The 16,479-nt window shown below is 36.4% G+C and overlaps 1 protein-coding gene across 1 annotated transcript in view; it reads left to right on the top strand.

Moving 5' to 3' along the window:
- Positions 1-16,124, top strand: part of LOC113240090 (signal peptide peptidase-like 3) — a 56,372-nt gene extending 40,248 nt beyond the window's left edge. Inside the window, exons 2-9 of the mRNA XM_026477303.1 lie at positions 2,100-2,254; positions 3,733-3,852; positions 7,486-7,674; positions 8,676-8,838; positions 11,264-11,397; positions 12,851-12,966; positions 13,545-13,703; positions 15,055-16,124. Of these exons, the coding sequence (XP_026333088.1) occupies positions 2,100-2,254; positions 3,733-3,852; positions 7,486-7,674; positions 8,676-8,838; positions 11,264-11,397; positions 12,851-12,966; positions 13,545-13,703; positions 15,055-15,132 (1,114 nt within the window). The 3' untranslated portion in view covers positions 15,133-16,124. The remainder of the gene's footprint in view (positions 1-2,099; positions 2,255-3,732; positions 3,853-7,485; positions 7,675-8,675; positions 8,839-11,263; positions 11,398-12,850; positions 12,967-13,544; positions 13,704-15,054) is intronic.
- Positions 16,125-16,479: the final 355 nt, after the last annotated feature.

Here is a 16,479-nt window from a genome sequence, read left to right on the forward strand (position 1 = left end):
AAAAAAATTAAAAAAGAAAATATAAAAACATAATACTAACCTAATGATCAAGAACTTGTGCGTGCTAAAGCAAGCCAAATAGGTCGTGGCTCAGTGCACAATTTTCCCAACAGCAAAGCACTGATTTTCAGCCACCACCTTCGAGGTTCGCGTTGCGGTGCATCAAAAGCAAAAACATTGTGAGGTGAATGTAGTGTGCATATGTGTTAGCATCACGTGAGTATTATATACATTATAAAAATATTAAAAAAAGAAAAAAAAATAGTAACTGTAAAAATAATTCAGAAAAAAATTGTAACACAAATTCATAATTGATATAATTAAAATAAAATAATAATAATTAGTACTTACTAGCGATGAAAGTCATTATAACATAAACATGATAATAAATGTCTATGAAGTTAAGGGACTTCTAGAAGCCTCCGCGATGTAAAGCGTTTAGGAATACCCAGTTTTTGCCTATCAAAAATAAATTCCCTCAAATGTTTTTCAAACGTAAACTTAGTTTTAACCAATACTGAGGTACCGTCTGTCCAACAGAAAAAGAATCATCAAAATCGATTCACAAATGCCGGAGTAATCGCGTAACGTACACACAAAAAAACAAAAAATACAGTCGAATTGATGACCTACTCCTTTTTTTTAAAGTCGCTTGAAAATATGGTCAAAAAGGAACATCATTTACGTTCTTTTATTGATTTGGAATTGTTTTCCCGGAACTTTTGAAACATTACAAAACAACACTTCGGTTTGACTGCGTGGATAGATCCCAACCTTGAGAGTAATAACAACACATCTGCAAAATAACAACTTTTCAGGAGATAGGCTGAATGATTCTGCGAACGAAATTAACCGATAACTTTTTATAGGAAATGATGCTATTGTTTTCGGAACTAAATCGTGTATATTTGTTTTTTCAAACAAACAAATTAGCCGTGACCACGGGACCTGTAAAGTACCTGAAACGTTGGTTAGTTTGAAACGAACGTGATTTAGATCTGAAAACAATACTTTCATTTCCAACGTGTAACAATAGCAAAAAAACAAGAACTTTTATGCTTAAGTACGAGAGTTTTAAAATTTCACATATCCGTAATTTGTTAAATTTAGTTCCTATCTATTATTATTAAGATTTTCATGTAATAAAAGTACTTTTAAAATATTGATCATATCGACACCGACGAATTGAAAGGCAAAATGGGATAAGCGAGACTTTTGATTATATTGAGTTATGTATGCCGTTGGAATCTGCTAATGTTTCTGATTTTTTTTTTTAATTTATTTATCTTGTCAATTACATTTTTTTACAAATAATATAATGTTCTCGCAAACTTCATAAAAGTTTATCGGGAGAGTTTGGTTGCTACGCTTACATTACAATCACATAACATTTCATTCTGTTACTCAATTACAGCTCTCTAAATTACTACAATGTATCTAACAAATATTTCTTTAATTCTTTTTCTATGTAACTTTTATTACCTTGCAAACATTTTAAGTGTGAAGGAAGATCATTAAATAATGTTGGAATTAAATAGTCCTTCGTCCTTTTTCCATACACATTGTTTGTTTTAAAAATCTCGTACCTGCCCACCGCTGCTTTGATTCCAACGATATATAACTCAATATGACCCAAAAGTGTCGCTTATCCCATTTTGCCTTTCAAGCGTCGATATTATAATGTCACATCTAGAAAACTCGGACCCACTTCGAATGTCGTTTGTGCACTAAGCCCGATTCGAATCCGAGAAAAAACGAATATCGCTTTTACACCTACAGATAAAATGATCCCTGTGACATTTCGGACCGTCACTTCTCGGATTCCGAACTGGGGGTCTACTCTCGATCTCCGTCCGACATCCATCCGAAACAATTACTGTCAAACAAGTAATATTCGACAAAATTAAAAGACAAGTATCAAGTATGAAGCTTCATTCGCATCACGCGTCTTTTCATTTGGTCAAGTATTGCTTATTTGGCAGTAATTGTTTCGGACGGAAATCGAGAGTAGACCTCCTGGTGCGAACCGGACGTAGTGTGAAAACGATCTAGGGTACATGATGACTGTGTTTAAGTTTTTTCTTGTTTTTACTCGACAGGGTGTCGGCGTGCCTTATCTCAATGCTGTTGATAGTCTACGGTAGCTTCCGTTCACTGAACATGGAGCGCGAGGCGCGGGAGCGAGCAGAACGCGAAAGAGAAGCGTCGTTGTTAGGAGGGAACAAGCTGCCGCCCACCGCGCCCATTACTACTAGTGAGTTTATAGACTGATAAGGAACGTTGACAATGGTGAGTGACAGTAATATATACTCACGCACTGACAATATGACAACGACTGTTTCTCTTCACAAGTGAACAGGTTAGCTTATTCTTACGGTGGAAATAAAAAATAATAAATATAATTTTGCTTTGGGAAAATGCCGTCGATGTTAATAGAACCTTCGTTCTACACTGCCATCGGAACAAAGAAAGGCACAAGCGGCAAATTTGATTCAGCGATAAATGAGTTTATTTTTACTTTTCTGGTTAAAATATTTTTTTTTTACACTAAAAGTACTTTATTTGTGTTAAATATATTTAAGACACATTTTGTACAGAAATTTTCATTGTACGTAACTGGCTATTTTAGATTAACCTTAATTTTCCGTTTAACTTACTATTACAGCAAGGGGCATAACTTAAATGTGACTTGAAATACTTGACTTATATTATATGTAATAAATAGAAGTAAAAGTTGCCATTATAATTACTTGTGCCTTTTTTGTGTTATATAGGAAGTAGTTATTGTAATGAACTACGTAATAAGGGCACACCGCATTACTAAGTACACTAATATCAAAAGTGTTCGTAAAATATGAATAAATATATCTTTTTGTAGTAGAAAATCTGCCTTTTGAACTTAACTGTATATCCAACAATTATTGAGATATATTTCTACAAAAAAAGGATAGACTTTTTCTCTGATATCGAATATATGTTAGTTATGCCTTTTCTCGTTAAGAGGGCAGTACAGCATGCTGTTTGGGCAATTTGCTGTACGATTGAACAGAGTCGCCAACACTCGAACAACCGCGTCGAGATGCCAAAACGGCCAGGTCCGAACGTCCGCGTTGACGGCGAATTGGCTGAATGCGACAAGTGTGATATGTGACGCTTTTAGGATATCTAGTCGTGTAATGGTACGCGAGACGCCTTTCATTCTATCAGAGTATGCCTTCGATTTTAACTAACGATAAACGAACAAAATACTGGACTAAGATCAACCATGTGCCTAACTTACGTCAGCAACCAACCTTTAGGAGTTTATTCATGATTTGAGTCATAGTTTTTTAAATTTTTTAATTGTTAAAACAATTAAAAAATTAAAAAAACTAAGGTCTTTAAGAAACTAAGGTAGGGTCTAAAGACCCTAGTTGCATTTAAGCCCGCCTAGGATGTTAGGGACAAGGTAGTGGCTGAAAAACAGCGCTGTCTGCGACAACAACGGCCTCTTGCCGTCTGACATGTGTGGCGTACCATTATATTGTTTTTTTATTTGTGTCCAAAAAGTGTCATTGTGCAATAAAGAATGCTTGTATTTGTAATATCTAGCAACAGTTACATTGTAATGTGAACGACAAAGTAAACCGACCGACCCTACGCTGTGAACTAAACTATAATAACGAGAGTTCAAATTAATTATTAATAATTGTCAATGTAGTAGTAAAAACCAATCTATTCTATCTTCGACAGATATCCAAACACTAAACACAATGCAGGCGCTCTGCTTCCCCCTCGGTTCCTCGGTGGCTCTCCTAGTGATGTTCTTCTTCTTCGATTCCATGCAGACCTTCGTCGCGATCTGTACAGCAAGTAAGTGACATTCAATCTGGCTAATTAACTACAAAGCGAAGAGAAGAAGACCTGTGTTTCAGCGACTATGGCATTTCGTTATTTCGATTAAGCAGCGTGGATTCGTCAAAATAGCGATATTTTATTGGTTGTTGAAATACAGCTGTTCTCCGTTCCACTTTGGTAGATAATGGGGCTTGAACCTTGTTTTTGCATTAGAAAAGCGAGTGGTATAATGGAAATTGAAGATACAAACTAGTGACTACTTTATTCAGGTACGTTGAAATAAATGAGCGTGGCTTGTTAAAAATATCTGTAAATGAATAGAACAATTGTAAACAATTCTATTCATATATTTTACTGAAGAATATATTGCCGCTAATCTCACAATACCATATAGAAAAAAGCACTGGACTCATACAAAATTGGCTTAGCTTATTTGAGTGATTTTGGTCTTCTAAATGAAAAAACCACGATACAGGATACTTCATAACAAAGGAGAAATCAACAGACTAACCGTGTAAGGCTAAAGACGGCCCGGTGCCATTAACATTTTGCATTTCATTCAGTGTTACTGTTTAGACAACTGTTTTTACTAATGATTTGTCAAAATTTTGGCAGTGTTGTCCTTTGAACAACTATTTTTAGTGTCAAACTTGCAGTGTTGCCGCTTAAACGTCCGTTTGCACTACCGTTCTGTCACGGCTTTTCACAGTATTACCATTTTAACGTATGTTTCTACTATCGATTCACCAAACTTTTGCCAGTGTTATCATTTAAAGGTCTTTTTCTAGTATTGATCTATCAAAGTAATGACAGCGGTACCGTTTAAATTTAATTTAAATTTTAATTACATCGCTGTTTATACTAATTATCTGTCGTACTTTTTATAGCATTGCCATTTAAATCACCCGGAATATCACACCACCGGGCCGTATTTCGCCTTGTAAGGTAGTAGACTTCCCTTTGAATATAGGCTAACGTGGCAGTGAAGGCTTTCGACTACAATTGTTATTATTTATAATTGGCTGACCTTGCTAACAAGGTCTTGTTTTTAATTTGGTCGTAACGGTATTTTATTTTTGGGTGTTTCCAGGTTAAATTTGAAATGGTGAGATTCTTTATTTATACATTCATACTATAATTCTCAATGTCCGTATTCTTGTTGTTCAAAGAACAGACAAAAATTCGTTTGTGACGATTTCTATGTTTTTTCTCTTATTTTAGACATAAGTTTTCAAAAACAATAATGGCCACCCTGTTGTCGTTCTATTTTATGGGTTCGAATTTTTTAGTATGGTTCTTACATAAGCTTTGAAATGATTAAACTTGTATGAGAGTGGTGATGAATACATACAGCACATGTTATAAGTCACCTGTATACCAGAATTGCTGTGATGTAATAATTGAATGTTGTGATATATGGTGATGTAATAATTTAATGTAATTAAATTGTGTGATTTACGAGCTTTGCCATCTGACGCTGCTGTGCTCTTGCAGAGGGTCACATGTATACAAACAATTACTTGGTACTTGGTGTAACGGGCTAGTGTCCGCAACTCAACGTCGAGGCGCCTATACAAACAATTAATGTTCCATCTGAAATTTGTAATGTGATATGCAATAAACATTTGAATTTCATTGAATTGTTTCTCAAGTAGCCATTGTAATAGCATTTGCGCTTGAAATATTGAGACGCGAATTATACTACAATTTTTTTAGGATGATCCCTGTGACACTTTGTCATAGGGATGAGGTAATGTCGATCGATTTTTGGTTTGATTTTTGAAGCAAAGGTTCTCTCTTATACAGCCTTGTATAATATTACGGTTTTAAAAAAATTGAGTTTTTAAAATAATTAATTCCCGTGTGTTCCTATATTAGTAATCCGATATTTCTATGGAGTAGGTACTGGAGAAGAAACAAATTAAATGCAGTTTTTGTTTATGATTCAGTAGCCATCGCCAGCGATAAGCGAATAATAATAATAATTGCATATACAACCAATTATAGCGTCCTAAAATCTATGAAATTGTTCAAGAATACTTTTGACGTTGATCTTGACATGTATGTGTCAATTTAATTTATTTCGAGTGCTGACACCTTGTATGTGCCACGTATTTTTTATTGTTCCCTACTATGTTTTCTGTTATAGATATTTGTTTATATTATAGATTAAACTCGTGTAACGCACTGTATATTTATTCATTAAATCATCATCATCATCAATCAAGACTTTTTATCGATATACCTCATCTCTAGCAAATGCAGTCTAATGAAGTAACCTTTGTGCGTTGTCGTAAAGATAAATTCATTTTTGAAAAAAATATTGCTTCGCTGCTCATTTCTCACTAGTCTCACTTTTACTTTAATTTTATGTATTTGCTTAAAGTAATTTTATTCACTTAAAAACGAGACTTATATAACAATTGTTTATGAAATAAATCATAAATTAGTGGACGTCCTTACAAGGTTATATTATGTAGAATTTTGTGAAGTGTGACAGGGATCGTCCTCGAAAATTTGTAGTATAGCTACTCAGAAGTATTTTCTTATCCGTTTAATAATAAATTTCTTTCAGCTAACGTAGGTCCACTGTTATGGCGCGTTTACACTAGGCCAATGCGTCACCTTCGCTGGTCCGCCCAAGGCGGCAGCCTACCCAGTAAACACTGAGAAGTTTGACGACTTTAGTACGTTGCCGAAGTTGACCGAATCGACTAGGTGTAATCATTGTCATGCGACTTGGTCGCCTCCTGCAATCGACCGACGTCCAAACAAGTTGTCGGCGGCCGCGTCTGACCACGACACACGTGCTGGGGGCCAAAGAATACCTACCTACCTGATCAGTTTGTTACATTTCGAACGATTTGTTGTGCCTCTGTCCAGAACTTTCAGGCGGCAGTCGATTGCGTCTTCTTCGGCAAGGCGAAGTAGTCTGCCGAAGACGTTATCGACCCTGTGTAAACACGCCATTGATAATACAGAAAATTGATAAGTTTAAACTAGCATAGTAGATACTATGCTAGTTTAGACTTTTAACTACTTATGAATTATATTGCACACCTGCCTGAGGTGTACTTGAGGCTATCAGCGCAAAAATGGTGTGCCGTGCATTGCATATAGAAGATGATTTAAAATTAGCCAAATTAATTGTATAGTAATCGTATATGAGTAATATGGCATAATAAGGCCTCCAAATACATGCTGCTCAAAACAATTAGGGGAACAAAACTTTAAAGTAGAACTAAACTTTTTGCTTAAGGTTTTAATTATAACTGGCCACTAAATAATGTAGAGGCAAGAGTCTTTATATACCTAAAAATAAAGTGACGTCATTGAATTTTCTTTACTTTCTAATCACAGAAAACACATTTTGAGTTGTTTTCACGTCTTTGGAGTACTAATAGATAATAAGTATTTTAGTATCATTTAAAGTAATTTTGTAGAAAAAAAAGTTCAATGTGGCTTACACCACTTTTGCGCTGATAGCCTCATTTGTATAGAAGATACGTACTGGGTTGTCACAGCAGCACGCCAAAGCTTTTTTTTATTGGATTTTGTCATTAAAACGACGAAATGTTGGTTGTAATATGGTATTATAATTTTCGGCCTTTGAAAACCACGTTGTAACAGTAACCGTCATCTCCACAGTAATAGCGTGCGCAGCGTTGGCATTTCTACTGACACCGTTATGTCAGTACGTGCTGGGCACGGCGGGGATTGGCAACCGAGGCGTGGCCGTTTGTGGTCGATATTCCGCGCCAGAGTTGGCCGCGGCTTTGCTGGCTGCAGCCATCGTGGCTGTATGGGTGCTCACTGGCCATTGGCTGCTTATGGATGGTTAGTATATGTGGCAGCTGCAACAGCAACGTGCATATATAGCCACATCCTGTTTAAAAACTATGTACAGTTTGTCTTTTTTTGAAGATGGAATAAGATGACAGTTCATTGTGCAAAAGATTTGCCCGCTTGCAAGCAGCTAGTGATTGCATTCGATAAATATTCTATCGACTATCGACTAAATCGTGAGCTTAGTGCAAGAAGTCATTAATTGCCATATAATTTATAAGGCAATTAATGACTTCTTACAATATGCCGACGAAATATTGCTTACGCTTATGCAATAAATAACCGAACTTGTTTCATTTGAATTGTCATCGGCCCATTGTTCGTCCAACTGCTGAACACGGGTTCATTTGAGTTGTCAATTTTTATAAATCCATTCATACATACGTACACTACATCTAAATGTAATGTGTCTAGTTCTAAAACTATGTCTACTAAAAATACAAAGAGCCTGACCTTATTAAAATATGTCTGAATAAAAATTGATTTCGATGCTGGCAGTCCAAGTGTCAAAATAAGAATAAAGAAGCCAATTCAGAAATTAGTAATCATTAAACCGTCAACATTTTAACTTTCACAATCTATCGATAAAATTGTCAACAACAACTATATGACTATTTGAAATTTGTTAACTGGCAACCTTTGCAGGGTTGTCATTTTTCAACGTTTTCAAAAAAGACACACTATACAGTATAGTTAATTAGTTAGATATTATTAGATAAAACGCCGTGTACATCAAAATGTACATCATATTATGTGGAGTGAGTCAGACCCAGGCTATATTATTCCTACTACACGTATACGTGTGTGTGCATTACAAACATAATTAAAATTTCTCATACAAATTTAGTTTCAGAAAAGTTGATTTGTTTAAAAAAAAACAAATAAATGCACGCGTTGTATATCCGAAAATAAAAAATGTTTTGTTTAGAGATGGCTAAAACCTAAGACTTCAATATGTAAGTAATTTCAACCAAAATCCATTATTGTTCCAGCAATGGGAATGGGTTTATGCGTGACGTTCATCGCGCTCATCCGCCTACCGTCATTGAAGGTGTCCACACTGTTACTAACCGGACTGCTTCTCTATGATGTCTTCTGGGTCTTCTTTTCTTCATACATCTTCACTACTAATGTCATGGTCAAAGTGGCTACCAGGTAATAACAATGTGCCAGACAACCTCACCTATTGGTGAGGTCTGGTCACGAATTAGAGACTAATTTATACTGTGTTTACCTGAGCATCGGAATTCACCCAGAACAACCAAATTTACAAAAAGAACAGAAATTTAGAAAAGTTCATTTTCGAATCGAACTCGGGACTTTCTCATCCAACGCCCGAAGTGCAAACTATTGAGCCACCAAGTCGTCAAAGTTAGCAATTAGGATTCATATTTTACCATACCGCTAAGTGTACAAAGATGGCAAACTTTGTATACTACTCTGTTGCCTTAGTTAAAATCTTATGATGTAGACGTCGGGTCCGCGCTAAAAAGTGTCCGAACTTATAGGGCGTTAAAATCGTATACAGAGCGTCATTCACGCTTTAGTCTTCGTTTGTTCGACTGACAGCGAAGCAAGCAAAATTAGACAGTACTGCGATGACATTACAATTTAAATTCAACGTTTTAGCTTTTTCATATTCCTTTACATGTTACTGTGTTTAAATAGGTTGACTTGGGACATTTTTTTCGTGGTTTTTGTATTAGACCCGTCGTCCATTTATTTGTAAGTCAATGGTTAAAATAAAATTACTTTCGACTTCTACTAATTTGTAGAAGTACCACATATAGCGCTACCGTGTCAAGTTTCTTCTTCTAGGATCTTCTAGACCATAGTTAGTGCTACTGTTGGATAATATTTTGAAAAATTTCAAATCGGAATTTGTTCCGGAAAAAATATTTATAATGGCACCATCGCTTTCGTTCAGTGTGTTCAACTTTCGAAGGTTGTTATTGTAAAAGATATATATAAATGTAAAACCATTTAGATATATCTTTTGAAATTTTATTTAGCGTCAATCATAAAATAAAATTGTACTTACAGCGAAAATCAAGTCAGATTAAAACGAGATTTAAAATGATTGGACAACAGCGAAAAGAAATCATAGGTAAAAAAATCTTTATAATGGCAACATCGTTTTTGTTCAGTGTGTTCAACTTTTGACAAGTGTCATTTGTCATGTGGAAAAATGTGTGAAAAATATTCGGAAATATTTAATTTTTTAAAACGGAAATTTTACCGTGAACCCAACATTAATCCCATCAATTCTGTAATATCAAAACACAATTATTTTTTAGAAAAATCTGCTGAAAGAAGGATTGTTCGACTTTTGTCATTTTTCAGATTAATACCTTAAGGATACATTTAACTTACTTTGTACATTAAATATTAAAGAATTCAATTTAGCCATTACAATTGACATTCTATAGATAATAGCCGAAAGATTCTTGTTGTATTGAAATTACAAAAGACTGTACTGGGATAGTGAAGGTTTATATTTGCTACAGTATACAGCAGCAACGGATCGATCGAATCCGGAATCTCCTCACCCAGTGCCCACAGTGCAAACCGCGCCACTGTGGTCGACTATATTACATTCTCATTCGATTTTTATTAAGATCATTATGACGAATCGAATCGCCTAGATCGCATTTATAATTTAAACAAAATATCTAGATCTCTTCTTGAATCTATTTTATATTGGCCTGCAAGAAAAGTAGGCAACATCTAACTACAATTTGCCGATTCTTTCTACTTTTGTCTCATATGAACGTCTTTTCCCACTGGCTAATATCACCCTAACTGAAAGTCGTAACCGACTGAAAAGGAAAAAATTTTTTTTATCAATTCAAGAGCATACGATCCGATCTGTGGGTGGACTTTTTTTTATTATTATTGTACTAAGTGATGGGACGAACAAGTGGTACGCCAGATGATGAGCGACACGCCTGTCATAACAGTTGCAGTGCAGTTTAAGATTATTTACTAAACGGGAACGCAAACTATTGGAATGGCTTAGGATGCACGTTCACAGAAGGCCGTAACATGAGCCAGTTCAATGCATGCGTGGTGAGTGAGGGTATTGGCCCGAAAAATTTGAATTTGTTCTAATTTAGTGGATTGTCTTTATCACTGGTCTAGAGACACTCCATAGTGGATTGTGTATATTTATACGACGCCAATTATGACGTGGCTGAATGGAATGGCTCGTCGATTGGCCCCGTATAAACGGTCCTTAAAGCTAATCGCAAAGGTCTGAGGTACACTGCCTCTGCGCCCATCACCCTGAGACATAATTGAAAAGTCCCATGTGCCTGTAATTTCACCAACACCCTTCAATAGCGGAACGAAGTAATGCTCACATTACTTCTTTACTTCTTGGCGGCAGAAATAGGTAAGGTGGCAGCACTTCCCTGGACGAACTCTTTCAAAAGGAGTTCTACTGGATCTCGACTGGATCCATATTTATGATTCATTACGATCCAAAAATCGTTACAAAGCAAAAAATCGTCCATCCCTAGCGGTAACGTCTTACTTAACCATGTTACGGATTGAAATGTATTTTTAATCTATTTTACAGGCCAGCTGAGAACCCCATGAACGTAGTGGCGCGGCGGCTGGCCCTCGGCGGTATCCGCGACGCACCTAAGCTCAGCCTGCCTGCCAAGCTAGTGTTTCCCTCGATGCACCATCAAGGACATTTCTCAATGCTCGGTTAGTAAAAATGTATAATATCCTAACTACATTGCCCTTCAGGTTTATAAAAACTGCACTGTTATAAAAAATTCAAAATCATCTTTATTTCATAGATAAGCAAATTACATTTCAAATCGTCAAATTGATTAAACTCTACCGCTCCTTCCTATTCTTAATCGACTTTGAAAAAAGGAGGTTCGCAATTCGACTGTATGTTTTTTTGTGTATGTGTGTTACGCGATAACTCCGCGGCATTTGTGAAGCGATTTTGATGATCTTTTTTTTGTTGGAAAGAGGGTACCTCATTAGTGGTCCCATTTAAATTGTAAATATTCCACCTGTAAGGTTGGCAAAGTAAGGGATGAATGACATTTTTTTGAGGGCAGTTTTTTTAGTACTCTGTATTGAGATTAATAAGCAGGGATCGGAATAAGTACTGTCTGTGGTAGTGTACTTAAGGGATTTCCCGAATCCCGAACAGATCCAGGACCTAAAGAATATTGTCGTAAGACAGTATCCATTTTCTGTCTATGTTCCTCGAAGTTTAGGTAGAAAAACTACCTATTCCGATCCCTGTTAATAAGTGACGGAACGAACAAGTCGTGCGCCTGGTGATAAGCGACACGCCTATCCGTAACAATTGCAGTGCCACTTACAGCTTTGAATCGCAAAGATCTAAGGAGCACTGCCACTGCGCCCGTCACCCTGAGACATAAGTTGACAAGTCCCATCTGCCTGTAATTTTACCAGCACCCCTTCAAAACCGGAACACAGTCGTGCTCACTTTACTACTTAATTAATGCTCATTTATTGATAATAAATATAATAGTAGTTTATGTGACTGTTCCATAATAAAAGGCATTCAAATACATGTGTGGGATGTTTGAAATTTGAATGTAATAATAAAATGGAATTTAATGTTATTATTAAGCAATAACAACATTTTCACAGATAAGTTTCTTATCTTTATGCTGGTCGTAATTTGCGGTTTTTGAACACATCGTAGAGAGTTTATGATATGCGCGTAGATAATAATAGTTTATGTGACTGTTACATAATGAAGATTAAAATACGAGTGTTTTAATGCCTAATTGTTATTTATTTATTTATTTAGTTTACACATGTTATAAGCTCTCTGTGATGTGTTCAGGAACCGCATGTTACGACTGGCGAAATGGCAAATAAAAACTTTTCTCACGCATATCACACAACCGTAGTTTTTATTTAATTCATTCTCATATCAACTATCATTTTGTTCGATATAAAATAACGTGTGAAATTTGTCAAACATTTCATTTCGCATAAAACTTCATCTCGATATTAGAATTGAGGTCGAATGATAAGAAATTTATTCTAACAAAACTGTTAATTTTTATGCTGGTCGTTATTTGCGGTTTTTGAACACATCATAGAGAGTTTATGATATATGCGTAGATAAATAATATTACCATATCACCTTTATACACTACAGGTCTTGGTGATATTGTGATGCCGGGTCTATTGCTGTGCTTCGTACTTCGTTACGACGCGTACAAGAAAGCCACTCTCGTGTGCCAAATGGGACAGGTGCCCGGACCCCGATCCATGGTTAGTACTAATTCCTAACTGTCTAGCTTGAAAACCATACACATACACATTTTCTATGTCATCACTTAGCTCGGCTCAGGGCTCATTGAAAACCAGCGCCACGGTCAATTACGGCTATGGCATAAGATGAATGAAGTCTTTTGCGTACGCCACAACCGCACAAATGACAGTACAATTTCAAGTCATTATATTTTACTTTTTGCTTTTTGTTTTATTTTATTTTGTTTTTTGTATTTTTTGTATTTTTTGTTTTGTTTATTAATTCTTTTAATTTTATTTCGTTTGTCTAAGTGTTTTCGATATCTTTTTTATCTATGCGTTGTGGCGTTGCAATAAATGTCTATTCTAATTCAATTCGTACCCTTGACATCATAAAACCTCTATGCTTTTATCACATGAAAGTCATAAAAATAATACGAACTACATGAAACAATTACACGAAGCGTGTGCGCACGCTTCTGTACGTGCGTGCCTTCGTTTATAAGACCTATTTGTGAATGCACGCTGTACTTGTACAGAGTTCTTTCTAGCACTCCTTTTCTTGATTCCCTGCAATAGAACAAGTATGTTTCCTACAGGGTTCCCGTCTGACGTACTTCCACTGCTCTCTGCTGGGCTACTTCCTGGGTCTGCTGACGGCGACAGTGTCGGCGGAGGTGTTCAAAGCAGCGCAGCCGGCGTTGCTCTACCTCGTACCTTTCACGCTGCTGCCTCTGCTCACTATGGCCTACGTTAAGGTGTTAATCATGTATATATTTAGAGGAACGGTAAAAATAAGGACGAATAAATAATAATAAATAACGCATATAATTATGGCCCCGCACTAAGGAAACCGTGTTTCGCGGGTGCCATGGACACACGTAGGTAGACAACCACAAATTACACCCAAACTTACGAGAGAAATAAATGTAGGCCATACAAATATTTCTCCCGGCCAGTCTAGCATGGTATCCGTCCGGCCACGAACGCTGTTAAGATGAGTCACGGGAGGAGAAGCGGATAAAACTGCTTTGCTAGATACTATTAAACTACTTACTATTAAACTTACATACGATTATACTATACACCTAAGAATACAGTCTAAAGAATGTTCTAATTTATTTCACGATAGGATGTTCTTTACTCGATCATATAAAATCCCGAAAAGAGGCCAAAATAAAAGTGTAAAACAAATTATTTAACAATAAAATAAATAACTTTGCACATAATTTTTATGTGGATATAATTTCTCTTTAATTACTACAAAGAACCTGCTGAATTTTGGTTTTCAACTGAGGCTCTGTAGTTATTAAATTGATATTTATCCCAGAACTTGCAAATACTCAGACAGTTTAACAACACGCCGCCCGCTGCCCCGTCAGTCACCATGGGGCGCTTGTCAACGTCAGTAAAAATTTTCCCCGCTTGTAATAAACACACGCCTGACATCCTAAAATCAAGGTTCACGTTCAAATAGCTCGCCTTAACAACGTTCACATGAAGCACTGGCCACGAAACCAAAAGACGATTGAAGTCGTTCTTTTTTCAAATTAAATGTTCAGTTTCGGCGTGTACGATGAGTTCGAACGGTTCTGCCATCTTGTGGTTAGACGCGTGAGAGACGGAAAGGTTATTGTTTCCGGCCAGGGTCGACAAAAGCCGAAAGCTGTCAAATTTAGCGCACTTCGAGTGCGGTTATTATGGCGTTATACATTTGTTTGCATGTTTTGCTTTTTCTTGTTAATCAATTGCGGGATTTCAGAAGTAGGTATTATTCATCCATATAATGATGTATTTCCAGGGCCGAACGGTTTCCATGCTGGACTACTACTCAGAGGTCCCGCTTTCGATTCCCGGTCCGGGGAAATATTTGTATGGCCTACATTTATTTATCTCGTCGACTTTGGGTGTAATTTGTGGTTGTCTATGCAATAATAGGCTATGATAAATGTAAATAATTGGCAATGATTCGAATAATAAGATAGCAGTGAGCAGTTATCGCATTGTAATTCCGCAATTGTTCGCATTATCCTTTTTCATTTGACGACCTCGGTGACTTAACGGTTTGTACTGTGGATTTGTATCATAATTTATTTATTTCTTCACCAGGGCGATTTGAGAAGAATGTGGAGCGAACCATTCATAGCCCCGCCGAACGGCAAGGGCGGCACCGACTTCGACGTGTGACTCATCGCACTGTAGCCATCTCAAGAATGCACTGCAGCAATGCGCTTGCACCCATACCTCTTGTACTGTTAGTTATTGCGTCATCAACTCACTAACGGCTTGCAATGGTATCGCATCGTTGACGTCACAATAGCAATCTCGGATTGAATACTTTCGGTACGTTTCCAGCCCCATCGTAAGTTTATAATTTTAGCGCCATCTAGCGACCGTTATGGTTACTATTGCGTTTGCGACTGTCATCCTTCAAAAAAGGAAATGCCCGCAGATCAATAATCTACAGTCACCATGATGTCACTACATGGGAATCTGCGTAACAAACGGACAACGACGATATCGTGATCGATCCATTGTAAATACTGCACGATTCCTAAAGAAAAGTTGCGCTATCGTGAAAGTCAAGTAGGGTTAGTTGTCGATTAATAATTTCGACTGCTGACTACGCAAATGAAACTTAATTTAAGTTCAGTGGAACTCTATTTCGTTTATCACTATGAAAAGGACATAAAGATCAATGCCCATTTTGGACTCGCAAATTTTTATATCGCGACCGCTTGAATATTTATATCCATCTAAATATACGTGATAAAATAAAATAATTTTCATTCATAAAATTTTCAAGGAGAAAAAAGATATGAATTTTTAATAAGAATACGTATAAACATAAGGAAAACATTGTAAATATTTCTTTTTGTACGTAACAAGACTTAAATTTTCAAGCCTCGTTTACACAAATGTTGCCAAAATCAACTTCCCGTAGTTAAAAATATATAAATCCAGTATAATTAGAAACCACATTGAAACAAATGAAACTCTGTATCTGCGATTGATGATCGTCAATTTTTTTAGCTGGTCCACGACTGTATGAAACTTGGGCATTGTTCTTTCGTTTTAATTTAATAACTTTTATCATACTAATGTTATAAATATTCATAATATTGACAGCTCTGTACGGAAAAGTAATCTTCTGATCATCCCTTACCGTTAACGAATGAGATTTGAACTGCAATTGAGTGTAGTATTTCGTACGTAAATCGACGTGCGAAATACTACACTCGACGTACATAACTAACCTTACAAGACGGCGGCTAAATTGATTGTAGGGAATGCGAGTGTGACCTGTGTCAGCCAATGACACGCTACCATTTCGCACTTGCCTCCTGTTCAGTATGATCAAAATGTATGCCGCGATCAATAACGGGAAGTTAACTTGAGACCAGTGTTACGTCCTATATCCTTGAAAGCCATAGAAATAATAGTAATTGCTACCTTCAAAAATGTATTAATAAGCAATAGACGTACTTATTTTCAATAGTGTTCTTGGAACAGACACTAGCCTTAAAATTTACA

The sequence above is a fragment of the Hyposmocoma kahamanoa genome, unplaced genomic scaffold (genome assembly GCF_003589595.1).
Source record: "Hyposmocoma kahamanoa isolate Upper Pololo Valley unplaced genomic scaffold, ASM358959v1 120, whole genome shotgun sequence".
In the NCBI taxonomy this organism is placed as follows: Eukaryota; Metazoa; Arthropoda; class Insecta; order Lepidoptera; family Cosmopterigidae; genus Hyposmocoma; species Hyposmocoma kahamanoa.